At 41.0% G+C, this 16464-nt stretch overlaps 1 protein-coding gene and 1 long non-coding RNA gene across 3 annotated transcripts in view; one reads left to right on the forward strand and one right to left on the reverse strand.

The window, feature by feature from the left end:
• The first annotated feature begins 5605 nt into the window (after positions 1-5605).
• On the forward strand, positions 5606-7734 carry LOC106505078 (uncharacterized). Of its 2 annotated transcripts, none has more exons than XR_014817289.1 (3): positions 5606-5660; positions 5944-6047; positions 7599-7734. It is a non-coding gene; the product is annotated as an uncharacterized LOC106505078 (long non-coding RNA). The 2 variants fall into 2 exon arrangements; XR_014817288.1 differs by lacking the exon at positions 7599-7734 and adding an exon at positions 6355-7472.
• The window catches only part of USH2A (usherin), an 837868-nt gene continuing 828773 nt past the window's right edge, over positions 7370-16464 (reverse strand). The window contains exons 72-73 of the mRNA XM_021064292.2: positions 10609-10830; positions 7370-8932 (exon numbers count right to left, since the gene is read on the reverse strand). Coding sequence (XP_020919951.2) covers positions 8843-8932; positions 10609-10830 — 312 coding nt within the window. The 3' untranslated portion in view covers positions 7370-8842. The remainder of the gene's footprint in view (positions 8933-10608; positions 10831-16464) is intronic.

Raw genomic sequence — 16464 nt, forward strand, 5'->3', positions numbered from 1 at the left:
AACAAAGAAACCCAAAATAGTTGACAAAATGGCAATAAGAATATATATAATACATCAACAGATCCTATAGACAGAAAACCAGTAAAGCAGCAGAGATCCTAAAGGAATCAATAGAAAAGTTAGACTTAATTGATATCTTCAGGACACTACATCCAAAAAAATCAGAATACACATTCTTCTCAAGTGCACATGGAACATTCTCAAGAATCAACCACATATTGGGACACAAAGCTAACCTCAACAAATTTAGGAACATAGAAATTATTTCAAGTATCTTCTCTGACCACAATGCCGTGAAACTAGAAATCAACCACAGGAAAAGAAATGAGAAAAAACCTATTACATGGAGACTAAACAACATGCTACTAAAAAACCAATGGGTCAATGAGGAAATCAAGAAGGAAATTTAAAAATGCCTTGAGACAAACAATAATGAAGACACAACCTCTCGGGAGTTCCCGTCACGGTGCAGTGGTTAACAAATCCAACTAGGAACCATGAGGTTGCGGGTTCGATCCCTGCCCTTGCTCAGTGGGTCAAGGTTCTGGCGTTGCCGTGAGCTGTGGTGTAGGTCGCAGACACAGCTCGGATCCTGCGTTGCTGTGGCTCTGGTGTAGGCTGGCAACTACAGCTCCGATTAGACCCCTAGCCCAGGAACCTCCATATGCCGCAGGAGCAGCCCAAGAAATGGCAAAAAGACAAAAAAAAAAAAAAAAAAAAGACACAACCCTCTCAAAATCTATGGGATGCTGCAAAAGCAGTGCTTGGAGGGAAATTTATAGTGATACAGGCCTTTTTTAAAAAAGAAGAAAGATCCCAAATTGACAACTTAACCCTCCACCTAAACGAATTAGAAAAAGAAGAACAAAAAAGACCTAAAGTCAGCAGAAGGAAGGAAATTATAAAGATCAAAGAGGAAATCAATAAAATAGATTCAAAAAACAATAGAGAAAATTAATAAAACTAAGAGCTGGTTCTTTGAAAAGGTAAACAAAATTGACAAACCCCTGGCTAGACTCACTAAGAAGAGAGAACTCAAAACAAAATTATAAGTGAAAAAGGAGAAATCACAACAGATACTGCAGAAATACAAAATACCATAAGAAAATACTATGAACAACTATATGCCAACAAATTTGACAATCTGGAAGAAATGGACAATTTTCTAGAATCTTACAGCCTGCCAAAATTGAATCAAGAAGAAACAGACCAACTGAATAGACTGCTCACTAGAAATGAAACTGAAGAAGTCATAAAAACACTCCCTACAAATAAAAGTCCAGGACCAGATGGCTTCACAGTTGAATTCTACCAAACATGTAAAGAAGAACTGGTGCCCATCCTCCTTAAACTCTTTCAAAAGGTTGTAGAAGAAGGAATACTCCCAAAGACATTCTATGATGCCACCATCACCCTCATTCCAAAACCAGCGATACCACCAAAAAAGAAAACTATCAGCCAATATCTTTGATGAATATAGATGCAAAAATTCTCAACAAAATCTTAGCCAACTGAATCCAACAATATATCAAAAAAATCATACACCATGACCAGGTAGGGGTTCATCCCAGGTTCACAAGGATGGTTCAACATAAGCAAATCAATCAACATCATACACCACATTAACAAAAGAAAAGTAAAAAATCATATGACCATCTCAATAGATGCAGAAAAAGCATTTGACAAAGTCCAACATTCATTCATGATCAAAAAACTCTTGCCAAAGTGGGTATAGAGGGAACATTCCTGAACATAATCAAAGCCATTTATGACAAACCCACAGCAAATATAATATTTAGTGGAGAAAAACTGAAAGCCTTCTCACTCAAATGTGGAACAAGACAGGGATGCCCACTCTCACCACTGTTCTTCAACATAGTTTTGGAAGTCCTAGCCATAGCAATTAGACAAACAAAAGAACTAAATTGCATCCACATAGGAAGAGAAGAGATAAAACTGTCACTGTATGCAGAGGACATGATACTATACATAGAAAACCCTAAGGACTCAACCCCAAAACTCCTTGAACTGATTAATAAATTCAGCAAAGTAGCAGGATATAAGATTTAACATTCAGAAGTCAGTCGCATTTCTGTATACCAGCAATGAAATGTTAGAAAAAGAATACAAAAATATAACGCCTTTTAAAATTGAACCTCAAAAAATCAAATACCTCAGAATATACTGACTAAGGAGGTAAAGGACTTATACACTGAGAACTATAAAACTTCAATCAAAGAAATTAAAGAAGATGTAAAAGAAATTAAAGAAGATGTAAAGAAATGGAAAGGTATTCCATGTTCCTGGATTGGAAAAATCAATATTGTAAAAATGGCCATACTACCCAAAGCAATCTACAGATTCAGTGCAATCCCTATCAAATTACTCATGACATTTTTCACAGAACTAGAACAAACAATCCAAAAAATTATATGAAACAACAAAAGACCCAGAATTGCCAAAGCAATCCTGAGAAACAAAAACCAAGCAGGGGGCATAACTCTCCCAGACTTCAAGAAATATTACAAAGCCACAGTCATCAAAACAGTGTGGTACTGGTATCAAAACAGACAGATCAATGGAACAGAATAGAGAATCTGGAAATTAACCCTGACACCTATGGTCCATTAATCTTTGACAAGGGAGGCAAGAACATAAAATGGGAAAAGGAAAGTCTATTCAGCAAGCATTGCTGGGAAACCTGGACAGCTGCATGCAAAGCAATGAAACTAGAACAGACCCTCACACCATGCACAAAAATAAACTTAAAATGGCTGAAAGACTTAAATATAAGACAGGACACCATCAAACTCCTAGAAGAGGACATAGGCAAAACACTCTCTGACATCAACATCATGAATATTTTCTCAGGTCAGTCTCCCAAAGCAATAGAAATAAGAGCAAAAATAAACCCATGGGACCTCATCCAACTGAAAAGTTTTTGCCCAGCAAAGGAAACCAAAAAGAAAACAAAAAGACAACTTACAGAATGGGAGAAAATAGTTTCAAATGATGCAACGGACAAGGGCTTAATCTCTAGAATATACAAGCAACTTATACAACTCAACAGCAAAAAAGCCAATCAACCAATGGAAAAATGGGCAAAAGACCTGAACAGACATTTCTCCAAGGAAGATATACAGATGGCCAACAAACACATGAAAAAATGCTCAACATCGCTGATTACAAGAGAAATGCAAATCAAAACTACCATGAGATATCACCTCACACCAGTCAGAATGGCCATCATTAATAAGTCCACAAATAACAAGTGCTGGAGGGGGTGTGGAGAAAAGGGAACCCTCCTGCACTGTTGGTGGGAATGTCAACTGGTACAGCCACTATGGAGAACAGTTTGGAGATACCTCAGAAATCTATACATAGAACTTCCATATGACCCCGCAATCCCACTCTTGGGCATCTATCCAGACAAAACTCTACTTAAAAGAGACACATGCACCCGCATGTTCATTGCAGCACTATTCACAATAGCCAGGACATGGAAACAACCCAAATGTCCATCGACAGATGATTGGATTCAAAAGAGGTGGTATATATACACAATGGAGTACTACTCAGCCATAAAAAAGAATGACATAATGCCATTTGCAGCAACATGGGTGGAAATAGAGAATCTCATACTGAGTGAAGTGAGAAAGACAAAGACAAATACCATACATATCACTTATAACTGGAATCTAATACACAGTGCAAATGAACATCTCCTCAGAAAAGAAAATCATGGACTTGGAGAACAGACTTGTGGCTGCCGGATGGGAGAGGGAGGAAGTGGGAGGGTTCGGGAGCTTGGGGTTATCAGATACAACTTGGAATAGATTTACAAGGAGATCCTGCTGAGTAGCATTGAGAACTATGTCTAGATACTCATATTGCAACAGAACAAAGGGTGGGGAAAAAAATGTATACATGTAAGAGCAACTTGACCCCCATGTTGTACAGCGGGGGGAGAAAAAAAGAGTATATATAATACATCAATGATTACCACTCCAACCAAAAGACTGACTGGCTAAACAGAATTAAAAACAACAACAATAACAACAAAACAAAAACACGGGATTCCCATCGTGTCTCTGGTTAACGAATCTGACTTGGAACCATGAGGTTGTGGGTTCGATCCCTGGCCATGCTCAGTGGGTTAAGGATCTGACGTTGCCATGAGCTGTGGTGTAGGTCACAGACATTGCTCAGATCCCGTGTTGCTGTGGCTCTGGTGCAGGCCAGCAGTTACAGCTCCGATTAGAACCCTAGCCTGGGAACCTCCATATGCTGTGGGAGCAGCTCTACAAAAGGCAAAAAAAAAGGAGAAAAAAAAAAAAAGGCCCCCAATATATGTTGTCCACAAGAGACCCACTTCAGATCTAGAGACACATACAGACTGAAAATAAAGGTATGGAAAAAGGTATTTTATGCAAATGGAAATCAAAAGAAAGCTGGAGTAGCAATACTCATAACAGACAAAATAGACTTTAAAATCTGTTAGAAGGGACAAATAAAGACACCACGTAATGATCAAGGGATCAATCCAAGAACATACACGTATAAAGGTATACATGCCCAACATAGGAGCATAAGGCAAATGTTAACAGAAATAGAAGGAGAAATCAATGGTAACACAAAAGTAATGGGGGAGTTTACACCCCACTTCCATCAACCAGACATAAAATTAGTAAGGGAACACAGGCTTTAAATGACACATTAGACCAGATGGACTTAACTGATATTTATAGAGCATTCCATCCCAAAGCAGCAGAATACACATTCTCAAGTGCACATGGAACATTCTCCAGGAGAGATCGCGTGCTGGTCCACAAAGGAAGCCTCAGTAAATTTAAGAGAACTGAAATCATATCAAGTATCTTTTCTGATGACAACACTATGCGATGAGAAGTCAAATACAAAAACTGCAAAAAATACAGACACTTGAAGGAAGGAAAAAAAATGAAACTATGCATATTCTTTGATTGTAGTTATAATTCTGATTTTTTTCATTGATGATGAAAAGAGTTTCTTCATTAATTCTGTAGTTACTTCAAAGCAACACTCAAATATTCTCATATCAGTAGGATAGGTATTGTTATCCTCATGCAAGATAAGTTCACTGAAACCCACTGAAGATAATTAATTTCACCACAAGGGTCCTTAGCTATTGAGCCACCTTGTGAAACTCTGTTTCAGGAGCCTGTGGTCTTTTCCTGGCTTATTTGTTCAGTTTTATATATCAGAGTCTACGTGCTGTTACCTAGTAAACTTCCATCTCTTGCAGTTGGGACACATGTTTTGAAAAAGGTGCCACAGTTGACTCTAATGTACATTGATGGTTGAGGTTATTCACAACATCCTATTTTCTTAGATATGCTCACCTTTATCATTATTTATGTGTAAATTGTAAATACAATGCAGAGCTGTTAAGAGTATTTTTTCATAAGCATATTAAATCAAACATGGTTCACATTTAAATATTAAGCAAACCTTCTTTAGATTAATTTACGTGCTATTTCTGCATTGGAAATAAACCACTATTCATATGTGACATAAATAAGTTCCTTCTCCCTGAATTATTTCACCTGGCCTATGTTTTATTTACAGGTTGTTGAAGGTGAATGACACTGATGTCAACATGATTTTTAGATCAACACAAGGTACCATAACAGATTAATTTCTAGGTTTTCCATTTAGTGGAAATGACAATAGATCATCCATAAATATAATTCTTAGTAGAGCTTATAAAAGCATAGCTGTGTACCCTTAGCAAATGGTTCCTATTAGGCATAACAGAACAAAGCAGTTCTTAAAATTTAAGTTGGGTATGTGGCCTCTTTACGTGATGGGACATGAGTGAAGAGATTTCAAACTGCCTGTTTTCTCTGTAAAGGAGAAGTGGCCGAGTCCTAGAATCCCTGTGCATAGCCTATGTTCTTCTAGGTTCTTTAGAATGTAACTGGTTCTTAATGCTGGGGACGCCGGGAAGCTTTTAAAAGCACGGATGCCACAGCCCCACCCCATACCGGCTGAATCGGGATCTAGAGGTGAGTCTAAGTATTGAATGGGGGCTTGGCCCAGAATACCACTTAATGTAGCAAGATACAATCTTGGGCTTCTCTGAAATAAGTAGAGGTTAAGTCTGGAGTTTCTGGGGGTGGGGGATCCAGTGTTGTGGGTGAAGCCGTGCAGGCTTCTGTCCTCTCAGCCATGACATCAACATGTAAATCATTTAGCTAAATGAATTCCTGTGGTACCTAACTAAATGTCTAATTCGATGATTAAGTGGAGAAAGATTTAAGATAAAACATCCTGAAGTTTTAAAATGCGATAACCGTGTAGTTCATTTTTCAGCAATGAGGATGCGCTTTCTCCTGCATCCACCCACGACTAGCAAATCGTATTTGCAGAGGAGTGAACCAAGGATGATGATGCTAACACGGGACTAGGAAGGAGCACTTTTCTGTATATACCTTAAGCAGCTCTTGTGCATCAGAAATTCATTCAGCCTTGGTCCAGGCTCACGTGTGCCAGCTTTAAACAGCTAATTGACCCAGTCGACAAATGGAAATTAAAACCTACAAACTAAATAAGCCAATCCCAGTTTTCCATTTCAGAAGGTATAAAAACTTTTGGCGAGGGGAAGACAAAAATAATTTGAACATCCACTGCCAAATGTGCACCATTCTTTCAGGCTCGTCTGTTTAGAGCAGTTCTAAGCAGGGGGCAGAACCTGTGTTTAATACTGGTCTGGTCTGTGCTTTTGACACTTCCAGTTGCCAAGCTCGTCCAGGAGGTGGTCATTCTGAGGGGCTGCTCTTCTGCAGATCCGGATAAAGTCTCAGTGCCCCCAAGGTCCATCCTCTCTGACCACTGGACAGTTTGGGCAATTCATAGTTTTCAGGCAGAATAAGGAAGGTGGCTCGTTATTTTACCAGTTTTTTTTTGCCAGCTCAGCTTTGGGGAAATCCATCTACCTCTGCATGGAATTCATAAAATACGTCAGACAATTGTGTTTGAAACCTACAGATTCAAAACATCTTCCTGGCATCACTAAGACTTTAAAGAATGAGGAAGAGCTTTTCTTACATTGTTTTCCATCAAGAGCAAACTTAAATACCTTTCATTTTATGTTGACTTGGGGGGAAAAAATGTTTCTTGATGTTAGGACTTTCACCAGTGACATTATAATCCAAACAGAGCAGAGGACAAAACCTTCTGAGCCGCAGAAACTGGTACCACTGAAAATCACTGACGCTTAGTGATTCTGTTCACTGAAATGAAGGGATATGGCACAGATAGATGAGTGCGTGCTTCTTATAATCCTGCATTTATAACATGAAGGTTAACTTAAAAAATTGCAACGATGGAACACAAAATTTTCCGTTTTTTTTTAATACCATAGGCTAATTAAAGATTGCAAGGAGAATAGTAGTTTCCACGTGAAATGCATTAAATTGAAGATACCAGTATTTCTGGGCATTCAGTGAATTGAGAGAATTTTATGAAAAGTACTAGAGTTTCAAAACTATGTAAAATATCTATGGAAACACAACATTTTCTCTTTGAAATACATAAATTAGTTGTTTATCCCTTAGATTTTTCAGAAGATTTATAAATTTAAAAACGGGAGTTCCCGATGGGGCTCAATGGATGAAGAACGGACTCGTCTCTGTGAGGATACGGGTTCCATCCCCGGCCTCCCTCAGTGGGTTAAAGCTCTGGCGTTGCCGCAAGCTGTGGCTTAGGCTGCAGGCGTGGCTTGGATCTTGCGTTGCTGTGGCATAGGCCTGCAGCTGCAGCTCTGATTCAGCCCCTATCCTGGGAACTTCTAAATGCTGCGGGTGTGGCCCTAAAAAAAAAAAAATAGTAATAAAATAAATGTAAGAACAAACATTTATTTACAAGTTTATGTGGCGCTCTGTCAAAAGGTTTGATGACTGTTTATCCCTAAACACTGTCATCAGGTAGAACCTGCAGCCAAGTGTGTGGCCTACATGCAGTTTGCTTCCCTCTGAGTGTTTCAGCATGGTCTAAATTGGAATTTTGTTTTGCAACTCTAGTCATTAGAATTGTTCTTTGTAGGGTGCTGTCAACTTTCAAGGAAATAGAAGATTGGAAGGAGAAGCAGTGCTGTGCTTCTGAAAGCAGCAGCAATGACAACCTCTCAGAAGAATCCTTAATTTTTTTTTTTTTTTTTGGTCTTTTTGTCCTTTTAGGGCCGCACACACAGCATATGGAGGTTCCCAGGCTAGGGGTTTAATCAGAGCTGTTGCTGCTGGCCTACGCCAGGGCCGTGGCAATGCCAGATCCAAGCCGCGTCTGCAACCTACAGCAGAACTCACGGCAACGCCGGATCCTTAAGCCACTGAGCGAGGCCAGGGATTGAACCTGCAACCTCATGGATCCTAGTTGGATTCGTTTCCACTCCGCCACCACGGGAACTCCGAATCCCTAATTTTTAAATTAGCAACTTCACTTCGTTGGCGGCCACTGTGGGCCACCTGGAAATTGTCACTGATGATTCATGTAACCAGTGGTGTCACTGCCAAACAGCCAAGTGAACATGACACGTGTATTTAGCTTCCACAAAACAAGGAGAGCACAATGCATATTTTCATATGGACCTAAAATTTCAGACAACCCCTCCTTTCAGACAGCCAGAAAAATACCATCTCTTAGACCTCTCTTAGGGAAGACCCATTTCGAAAATAGTCCTCTTTTTTTAAAAGGGTCACGGGATCACAAGCCATGGCTTTTTAGCGTTTCTGAGGTGCGGTAACCCAGTGGGGCGGGGGTGTGTAGCCCGCATCCAGCCGTACGTCTCCCGGACTTCCGTCCCTCACAGGTGGGTGTCGGTGAACGTGGTGTGTTCCTTCGTCACAGAGTTGAAGCCCTTGATGGCATTCGCCAGGTCCTCTTCATCCACATACTGAAAAAGACGCCCACCGTCACTGGTTGGGAGGTTTCCTGGCAACAGCGCCGGGCACAGTGCCTGTCATCTGAGCATCACCTTGGGCCCTATCCTTCAAGCCTCACTTTTCTCATCTGTCAAGTGGGGGGGTTTTATATGATTTAGTGCAAAATTTAAGCAGAAGAGCTGGAATGCAGGCTGTGGTGCTCCATTTCATCCCACTCTCTTCCTATAGTTTGTCGCTATTGAACAGGGCTAGTACTATCGATTTCAGTGATATCACAGATAATTTGCCACGTATTGGCATCTTCAAAAGCTTTCCCTGAATTGCTTTGCTTGTCGTCTGTTACTCATACTATCAAAAGCAAGCAAAAATGGTAATATAGTGTAAGAGTAACAAATAGGGGCTCTGTAATCAGACAATGTTTTTAAAATCCCAATTCCATAAGAAAACTTACTTACTAGCTCTATGTCCTCATGAAGGGATACACACGCATTGAAGCCCTCAGTGTAACATGTTGAACCAAATGAAATTGTCAAATATGATCAATTAACAATTCCTTGTTTCAACCTAATGTAATTATTCCTGACATTTAGAAACTTTAGATCTGAAACAGAATGATGGGATTCAACAGTCATAACTTCAAGCGGGCTTATTAAAAATGCTTATTATAGATCATCGTTCTAAAGAATTCAGAAGGACTGTGCCTTTTACTGTACCTATTTTTTTTTTTTTTTTGCTTTTTAGGGCCACATCCATGGCATATGGAGGTTCCCAGGCTATGGGTTGAATTGGAGCTGTAGCCGCCGGCCTATGCCACAGCCACAGCCATGCGGGGTCCGAGCCACATCTGTGACCTGCACCACAGCTCATGGCAACATCAGATCCTTAACCCACTGAGCGAGGCCAGGGATCAAACCTGCATCCTCATGGATACTAGTCAGATTCTTTTCCACTGAGCCACGATGGGATTTTATTCATTTCAGCCACTAGGGGCTCAAAACAAATATTAGATAATGATGAGGTTAAATTTCATCTGTTTACAAACTGTTTGTACCCCCTGGGCTGAAACTGTGAAAAACGAAGTTCATAAGTAGGACTGCCCTTACTTAGGATTTCCTGAGTTTCTTGGAAAGAACAATTGATCCTATTGAGAGAGACTTTTTCTCCTCTAACCATAAACCAGAAGGAAAGTGCACTTCCTTTTTTTCTTTTTTCCTTTAGTAAAGCAGGTAGCTTGTACTTTATGCCTCTTTTAGGCCAGTTCCAATGTTTCAGTCACTTTCTACCCAAGTAAATGAAGTAGAGCCTGTTTGTCGCTTCACTTACTCATGAATTTATTTTTTGAGCATCTATTGTATGCCAGAAGAATAAGATAAAGTTTCCACCTTACTCATCAAGCAGGTTAACAGATCATGACAAGATACTGAACGTGGAGTTCCCTTCGTGGCTCAGCAGAAATGAATCTGACTGGTATCCATGAGGATGCAGATTCAATCCCTGGCCTCACGCCATGGGTTAAAGATCCAGTGTTGCCATGAACTGTGGTGTAGGCTGCAGACGTGGCTCGGATGTGGCGTTGCTGTGGCTGAGTGCTGTGGGGTCATCATTCACTGAGGCACAGGAAGCTCTGTATTTATCAGTACATTGCTCAAATGTCTAGCAAAGGCTCTGGATGAGGACAGTGACTCACCAGTCCGTGCTCATGGCCCATGATGGTTTCCCAGAGTGCGTCATCCATCAAGACCTTCTTGTCTTGAATGTCCATGAGCTGGCTGACACTGCGGTGGAGGGAGCCTTGCGAGTAGGTCTGGCCGACTTGGTTCTGACTTGGGATGTGCAGTACAGACAGGCTGTGGGTGCTCCTGATACTCACAGGTGTCCCAGACCGGGGGATTTTGGTATCAACTAAGCCCTGGAAAGAAAGTTGCTCTAGGTGACTAAGGTCTAAAGAAAATGGGCTTGAAGTAGGATAGAAAATTGTATGTCACACATTGCCAACGAAGGGAACACAGTTCCCACATCTTCCTATGGAATTGAGCACATCTGGACTACTGTGGCCTGGGGCTTTTTGGTAAAGGTGAGATAATAAGCTAATGGTCATGTTAGACAGCCAGTGTTCTGAGCACCCCAAGAGCTCCTGTACTGGTGCTCTGGCTATTGTTCCGTGTGGACAAGGGCTGGTGCACTGCAAAGCAATACAGTGGGGACAGGGTTTAGCAAGTCACTCTCTTCATTGGTGTCTGCACAGAGCATCCTTTGAGAGAACATCCCTGTCCCAGTGCAAAGCTAGCAACCTACTATCATGGTCACCCACTAAGTGACCACAACTGAATTTCACTTTAAAATTCCCGGATGTGTGTAGGGAAATTGACTTCTCCTTCCCTCTTTTCTCATTCTACATGGTTCCCATTGTTCTAGGATTCCAGCCTCCAAAATAAAGAGCAGACACAAAGACATCAGAAGGACAAAGGCACGCCATGATTAGGATCTCAAATGTGCCACTAGGACATACAGCTGTTCTAAACATCTGAGGGTTCCCAGTCAGCAGATTTAACCAATCAGTGACGTGTTCTGCTCTTCACCACGCAGTCGACATGCCATGCAAAGATCATGCATTCATGCAGCACACAGAGGTACCTCAAAGTGCATGGTGTAACTTTTTAGGGTAACATTGCTTGACACATCGGATATATCAGCCACCGAATCAAACTGAAAACAAAAGTGGGGTATGAGTCAGTGTTTGGAACATTTTAAAACAAATTCTTTGGAGGGAAGATGCAAGATGGCAGAATAGAAGGATGTAGAGCTCACCTCTTCCCATGAATACTCAAAAATACATCTACCTTTGGAACAACTGTCACAGAACCACTTAATGCTGGCAAAAGAGATCAGACACCCAGCAGTGCAAGGAACATCTCTGCATAATCAGGCAGGATGCAAGAAAATTAAAAAAAAAAAAATCAGGATGGGACCTGCATTCCTGGGAGGGAGTTGTGAAAGAGGAAAGGTTCCTACATCCTAGAAAGCCCCTTCATCAGTGGGGAGATCAGTCAAGACAAAAAGGGAGCCTCAGAGCTCAGAGGAGAGTGCAGCAGCTGACTTGCAGGCATAACAGAGGGAGCCCAGCGCAAAGGATCCATGCTATCTTGCTGCAATCCCCAGCCTGAGATGTGCACCTGCTAGTAGGGGTGGGGGCTGCTACCAAAACTCAGGTTCAGAGGACAGACCTGGGGAGAGGACTGGGGTTGGCTGCACAGAGACAGACTGAAGGGGCTGGAGTGCGCTATGGGCTGTAACTAGGGCTGTACAAAGAAGCCTAGACCCACTGTAGAAGTGAAGCAGTATTGCCAAGAGGTTTGTGAAGCGAGGGGTGGTACCCACCATAGCAGCCTCACTTGGTGTGCTCCCAGGAGGTATGTGCTGCCTTTGAAATCCCACTGTTAATGTGTGAGTGAAGGCAGGGGCAAAGCCTGATATAGCAGCCTATTTCTCACCACCTCTATGAGCTCTGGGAGTGGGACAACAGGTACTCCTGAGGCTAGGACAGGTCTGGCCTTAGCAGCTCTAGGCTTTGTGGGTACATGCACACAGAAGCATAGCCAGGATATGGGCTTCTTTCATAGTTCCCATCATGGGTCCAGGTGTATGACTGCTATGATCCTGGCATCTGACTTTGCTGGATGGATGCCTAAGGATCTGAGCTGGCAGCTCTGTGTGGAGTCCTGGCACCTGACTTCATTGGATGGGCACACAGAGATCTGAGCTGGCAGCTTAGTGTGTGGTCCTGGCATCTGACTTCACTGGATGGGCGCCTAGAGATCTGAGCCTGTAGCTCTGTGAGCATAGTGCCTGAAGGACACCAGGACTGATTGCCTGTATCCCACAATGGAGGCGGGGCTGAGGGCAGTGCCCACAGTAAAGTAGCCTATGAGTTCACACAGGCAACACCACAGAGCACACTCGTGGATGGACAGCTCCAGCAAAGGAATATTCAGTGCCTCCTCTCCCACCAGGAGCATTCCAGTCCTGCCTACCTTGCACCACACCTCAGAAACGGATCTGGAGGCTTCTACTTCAACAGCTACAGAGCAGACCCTACCCCTGACAGGGCAGTGACAGTGCAGAGACAAAAGGAAGTGCTGCTCTACATCCAGTTTAAGCTCAGGTCACAACACTAGTCACACCCCCTCTCAACAGAATAATGGCCAGCAGACTTAGGAAAGACACAGCAGGCATCCATACAAAAAACAGTCCTCACACCAAAAATATTAAACCCAAGCAGGTTACACAGGGATGCTCCCACATAAAAAGAACCCTCAAAGACCCCAGTAGACAGCTGTATCTGAGTAAGAGAAATAGAAGTAAAATGAGAAAAAAAAAAAGTCAAGAGAATTCCCCTGCAAGAAGAAATAATGAAACAGACCTCTTAAATCTAATGTACATCAAGTTCAAAAAGAAGGCAATTAAAATCCTGAAGGAATTATGAAAGACTATTGATAGAAATGCAGATTACTGTAAAAAGGAGCTGTATAAATAGAAGCCATGAAAAATTAGAAAATGCATTAACCAAGACAAAAGCTAGTTTAAAGCAATAAATAGAAGAAATGAATAATGCAGAAGAATGAAGAAGTGATCTGGAAGATAGAATAATGGAATTCACCCAATGAGAAAAGCAGACAGAAAGCCAAATGAAAAAAATGAAAGTAATAAAAGAGACTTATGGGATAACATAAAGCATGCCAAACCATGCAAAATAGGGATCACAAAAGAAAAAAGAGAAAAGGGAATCAAAAATGTATTGAAAGAAATTATGGTTAAAAACTTTCCAAGCCTAATGAAGGAAATAGATACAAAGGTACAGGAAATACAGAGGGTCCCAAACAAGATAAAGCAAAACAGACCTACATAAAGATATAATTAAAATGGCAAACGTTAAAGACAGCAAAAGAAAAACAAAGAGTTAATTACAAGGAAGCCCCTATAAGGCTATTAGCTGATTCTTCTACAGAAACACTGTAGGCAAGACGAGAGTGGCAAGATATATTTAAAGTCCTGAAAGGGACAGGTATGAAGCCTAGGATGCTCTTTCCAGCAAGATTATCAATGAGAATAGAAGGACTGATAAAGAATTTATCAGACAGCAAAAACTAAAAGAATACAACAATACTAAACCTATCCTAAAAGAAGTATTGAAAGGCCGGCTCTAGAAAAGAATCTATAGGAAAGAGAAAAACCACAATTGGATACTAAATCCCTTAAATAAGCCCGTACACTTATTAAAAAAAATCAAAAAATTTCCGTGAATATGATGCTAAAAATGAATGGCCAAAGGATGAACATAAAGATGTAAAAGAGGACATTGAAGTCATACAAATGTCAGGGAGGAGAGTAAAAAAATGTAGATTTTTTTTCCCCAGATTATGTTTGAGCCTATATGAGCTACCAGTATAAAGCAAGTAGATATAGGAAGGGATTAACATACTTGAAAAGCAGGGTAACCCCAAATCAAAACATACAGTAGAGTCATAAAAACCAAAAAGAAGGGAACACAAGCATAATCATCAAACCACAAAAAGAAAAACAGAAAAAAGAAAGGGACAAAAAAGAAATAAAAAATCAAAAGGAACACAAAGTTTAAAATGACAATAAAGGGAGTTCCCATTGTGGCTCAGCAGTTAACAAACCTGACTAGTATCCATGAGGACATGGGTTCAATCCCTGGCCTCACTCAGTGGGTTAAGGATCCCATGTTTCTGTGAGCTGTGGTATAGGTCTCAGACATGGCTCATTCCAGTGTTGCTGTGGCTGTGGTGTAGGCCTGCAGCTACAGCTCCAGTTCAACCACCACCCTGGGAACCTCCATGTGCTATGGGTGCAGCCCTAGCAAGACAAAAAAATTAAAAATAAGGGAGTTCCCATCGTGGTGCAGTGGTTAATGAATCCGAATAGGAATCATGAGGTTGCAGGTTCGATCCCTGCCCTTGTTCAGTGGGTTAACGATCCGGCGTTGCCGTGAGCTGTGGTGTAGGTCGCAGATGCGGCTCAGATCCCAAGTTGCTGTGGCTCTGGCGTAGGCTGGCGGCTACAGCTCCGATTAGACCTCTAGCCTGGGAACCTCCCATATGCTGCAGGAGCAGCCCAAGAAATGGCAAAAAGACAAAAATAAATAAATAAATAAAAATAAATAAAATGGCAATAAAATATCAATAATTACCTTAAATGTCAATGGACTAAATACCCCAATCAAACCACACAGAGTGGCATATTGGATGAAAGAGAAAAAGCTTACAGTATAATGCCTGCAAAATACCCTCTTTAGGGCAAGGCACTGAAGCATATATTGAAAGTGAGGAAAAAGATGAAAATGGAAATAATAAGAAAGCAGGAATTTCAATAGTCATATGCAAAATAGATTTTAAAAGGTGAAAGTTATATAATTTGATGAGAAACATGAGTAAGGATACAACAAAACATACTTTAAAACAAAAGCTATAGGAGTTCCCCTTGTGGTATAGCGGAAATGAATCAGTTAGTGTTCACGAAGATGCAGGTTCAATCCCTGGTCTCACTTAGTGGGTTAAGGATCTGGCATTGCCATGAGCTGTGGTGTAGGTCACAGATGTGACTTGGATCCCACACTGCTTGTGGCTGTGATGTAGGCCAGCAGCTGTAGCTCTGATTAGACCCCTAGAGTGGGAATTACCATATGCTATGAGTGTGGCCCTAAAAAAAAAAAAAAAAGGCTATAAAGAAAAAGAACAACACTATATGATGATAAAAGGATCAATACAAGATACTACACTTATCAACATATATGCATCCAAATACATAAAACAGACTACAAGACAAAGGGAGAAATTGATGGGAATGCAACAACAGTAGAAAACTTTAACACCCCATTCACATTGATGAACAAATCTTTTAGACAGGAAAATCAATAGGGCAACAGATTATAAATAATATAATAGGACAGTTAAACTTAACTGATATTTTCAGGACATTACATCCAAAAATAAAATAAACCAAAAAGCAGAATAAACATTCTTTTCAAGTACACATGGAACATTCTCTAGGATTGACCAAATACTAGGGCACAAAAGAAACCTCAACAAATTTAAGAGTACAGAAATTATTTCAAGCCTCTTTCCTGACCATAACAGCATGAAACTAGAAATCAACCACAGAAAAGAAAAAAAAAAAAGAAAGAAAGAAAGAAAGAAAAGATTACATAGAGACTTAACAACATGCTACTAAAAAACCAGTGGAGTGGAAGACAATATAGTGGAGTAGGAGGACGATGTGGAGCTCACCTCTTCCCACAAATACATCAGGAACACATCTACAAATGGAGCAATCCTTATAGCATATCTACTGAACCCTGGCAGAAGAACTCAAACACCTGAAATCATAAGAGGGATCTCCACATAACTGGCTAGGATGAAGGGGAAAAGAAGGGAAAAAACAGAGACGTGGAAGTGGTTTACACCAGTATCCCAGCGAAGGAGATGAAAGGGAGGAGAGGTTCTGAGCCCCTCACCAGCAGGGA

Source organism: Sus scrofa, chromosome 10 (assembly GCF_054392235.1).
Source record: "Sus scrofa isolate SSC_HxYL_T2T_F1_AM1 chromosome 10, Sscrofa_HxYL_maternal_Yorkshire_Landrace_v2.0, whole genome shotgun sequence".
NCBI classification, from domain to species: domain Eukaryota; kingdom Metazoa; phylum Chordata; class Mammalia; order Artiodactyla; family Suidae; genus Sus; species Sus scrofa.